The sequence below is a fragment of the Triticum dicoccoides genome, chromosome 1B, assembly GCF_002162155.2.
Source record: "Triticum dicoccoides isolate Atlit2015 ecotype Zavitan chromosome 1B, WEW_v2.0, whole genome shotgun sequence".
NCBI classification, from domain to species: domain Eukaryota; kingdom Viridiplantae; phylum Streptophyta; class Magnoliopsida; order Poales; family Poaceae; genus Triticum; species Triticum dicoccoides.
Genome location: NC_041381.1, coordinates 346,791,420 through 346,794,647, shown reverse-complemented (window position 1 = coordinate 346,794,647; position 3,228 = coordinate 346,791,420). Strand labels below are relative to the sequence as shown.

Below are 3,228 nucleotides of genomic sequence, written 5' to 3'. Positions count from 1 at the left end.
GTGTGCTAGACCAAGATACACCTAATAAAGTGAAAATTGGAGGGAGTCCATCCAAGCTGCATATAAGGTAGAATTTTTTGGGCTGATATATTTGACTAATTTTCAAAATCACAGACTGGTATAAACCAAGGTTGTTAACTTGGAACTGCGAGAATTATAGATGTATATTGTGTTTTAGGTATGTGCTGCTCACAATGAAGGCAAATTTAACCTGACTATCACACTCTCCGAGCATAGCAAAAAGCATGTGCAGGTTGTGCTCAGTTTGGTTATCTAATTTTGAGTACAGAGTGGAAATTTCAGCTGTTTGGGCTTTGGGGTGCTTTACAATGTAGGGAATGGATATGAAAAGCTGGATGAACAGAGGAAACAATGTGGAACTATTTTGTAATACGGAGTAAATAACTGCATCACATTCAGTAGACAAAGAAGACCAGCTTTCATGATTATCATTTACACGACAGGATTGGACTTTCTCCACTTACTTCTTCAGATACACTCTCTGTGTTATATTTGTCATCCCAGTACTGAGTGCATATTTTGTAGAGCTGCTGGACACTTAGCACCTGCATAATAACATAGAAAATGCAATGTCTAATTATTTGTTCCTGCATATGTGACATGCGCATCCCCCAACACACAGAGGGAGGGAAATAACTCACTGGGCAGAGATCATTGACTATCTCATCATATGAAATCCTGAACTTCTTGAATATGACCTGCATAACAACAAAAATATGTGCATTGACTATTTAGCATTCATGTCAAACTCCATGCAAGACATGGAACATAAAATACAAGCATCTACTGGCATATCAGGTTTATCAACGAAAGCCAGGAAAAGAAACTAAATTCGCATCATTTTTTGCATCACCTTATCAAGCAGATACGATAACACAATATTGCCAATTTGCTGGCTAGGGTGACATACCAAAAGGGCCTAGGCTGCCCATATGTAGCATTATGAATTTGGTGCATGAGCTTAAAACATTGCTCCGGTAGCAATATGGATTTGGAAAATGTGTAATTTTATTAAGTTTTATAAAATGTTACTACTTTGGTAACTTAACTTTAGATCAGTTTTCGGAAAACACAATATAAATATTCAACCTATAGCCTACTCCTCTGTCTCTATTTACATGGTACCCTCGTTGTTCCTGCATGTGAGAATGGTATAACTTTTGTGAGACATACCCACGTTTTGTTGGTCAAATTGATGGTCAAAGTTGAATCTTGAAATACATGTGCGCCATTTAAGTAGAGACAATGGGAGTAGTACGTAAGTATGAAACATTGATATATTTCCTTGTCTCCCACTAAAGAAAGCAGTGTTACACCCTAGAAAACTAACTATACTGATCACACTCGTACATTTGTATGGTACGGATCAACATCTTGGACTCTAAGACCACCTATGAACTGGATTTAATCCGTAATATGTTTTACACTGACCATAATTATTGAATGTGCACATTATCTCTTGACATTTCTTTAACAATGTCCAGACTTTAGCTCTTGCAACAGCTTCACCATTTGATATGCCGTATGCAACTTGGGGCAATGCAAGTTAAAGATAGGCAATGATAATACGTGGGAACTGGTCTAGTAATAATGAGTGGATCTAAAAGCACATGTCTAGTAACATACCAAGAAGCCAACAGCTTGCCTTATGTGCCTGAGTTCATGCAATGCAGATCCTGCATACTGTTAGCATTTAACAGTTAGGTTGGAGCAGGAACAAAATATGAACATCTTTATATTTTCCTGAGTGTTAGCAATATCATTACTGGATTATGCCAATAATGCACTTGTACTAGAATCTCAAATATATGCAGCAGTGTCATATGATTACCTCTGGTTTCACTTCTCCGCACCACACCTCTAATTGTGCCAATCCTTGTTTTACATATTCTCCATTGCTAAAAGAGCAGCACTCATGGCGCACAAGAAGACTGCAGAGCAATGCATTGACAGAACAACCAATTTATGCACTGGGAAGAAAATGGCAAACTAATGCAAGAATCAGCAGATAATTACCTATTAAAAAGTTGAGCGTTCATAAATGAGAAAATCTGGGTAAATATCTTCCGAATAAAAATAGCAGGGACCTAAAATGTGAGAAGATGTTAAGAGTACTATTCACTAGTTGCAAGGATTTTATGTATATTAAGTAGTAAACACTTACACAATTTTCTCGCAAGATATTCAAGAGTTCATTCAAATTGTCAACTATCGCCAGCCAATAGCTACCTTGATTTGAAAATGAACGCCCCCTCAAACTTGATGACCCAAATGAACGTCCTCTTACCATACTGGCTTTCATAATTCTCGGGACCTGCAGTTCCAACATAATCCAAAAATTAACCCTAAAAGTAAAATAGTAAAACATTGCAAACACGTTTTGGCAAATGCATCAACATAGCAAATTTTTGAATGTAATAAAGGACAGCCTAGTTAACAAATAATGGGGGCTTCGTGAAAGAAAGATGCATATCCTGAATGTGCAATAGATGAGATTAACCGGCGAAGATCACATGAGTACCTGAATAGCATGCAAGAGCAATGCAGATAATTCTTTCTTGACATTGTCACGGATCATTCCATATAAGCCTTCCACAAATGCTGTAAGTTGCTGCTTGAAAAGAAATGCAGGATACTTGGCTTCGATTTGACACACAAGATCCATATCGACAGTAATGTTTGAAGAACGAAATACCTGACCATAAAACACCAGCATAACAGCGCAACTATCAAGTACTGACCACCATCAAATCACATGAAGAAGTAAAACAGTAGTGCCATGCCATGCTAAGAGTCAGAGCACAAAATGTCTTGCTCATTTATATTGAAAATAAGATATAAGTATTAATTGGGAAAAGTGTAGCATCTCCAAGAGGCTACCAATTCCACCCCCAATACCTAAAAACTTCCCAAAAGCCTACTTTTTTTGCTCCAGCAGACTACCAATTCCACTTGCAGTAACTGTAGTTTTTAGGGTGATACACTATATTCTCACTTGACCCCCTCCATACAGGGTGTGACACCCCACACCCTAATACCAACATTTTTTTGGCAAGCTGAAATTTCCTCCCATCAAGCCACGCACCGTACCACCCCAGACTCACCACCTCCAGGCTGCTGTTGCCACCACCAAGGGCAGCACCCGGCTGACACGGAGCCGGTGAGCAGAGGTCACTGCAGCCGACGTCGTCATGCCAACCACTGCCT

At 38.9% G+C, this 3,228-nt stretch overlaps 1 protein-coding gene across 1 annotated transcript in view; it reads right to left on the bottom strand.

Moving 5' to 3' along the window:
• Window positions 1-3,228, bottom strand: part of LOC119334399 (myosin-8-like) — a 24,782-nt gene that overhangs the window by 1,462 nt on the left and 20,092 nt on the right. Inside the window, exons 31-37 of the mRNA XM_037606979.1 lie at window positions 2,543-2,716; window positions 2,186-2,335; window positions 2,038-2,108; window positions 1,853-1,952; window positions 1,648-1,704; window positions 663-719; window positions 486-566 (exon numbers count right to left, since the gene is read on the bottom strand). Coding sequence (XP_037462876.1) covers window positions 486-566; window positions 663-719; window positions 1,648-1,704; window positions 1,853-1,952; window positions 2,038-2,108; window positions 2,186-2,335; window positions 2,543-2,716 — 690 coding nt within the window. The remainder of the gene's footprint in view (window positions 1-485; window positions 567-662; window positions 720-1,647; window positions 1,705-1,852; window positions 1,953-2,037; window positions 2,109-2,185; window positions 2,336-2,542; window positions 2,717-3,228) is intronic.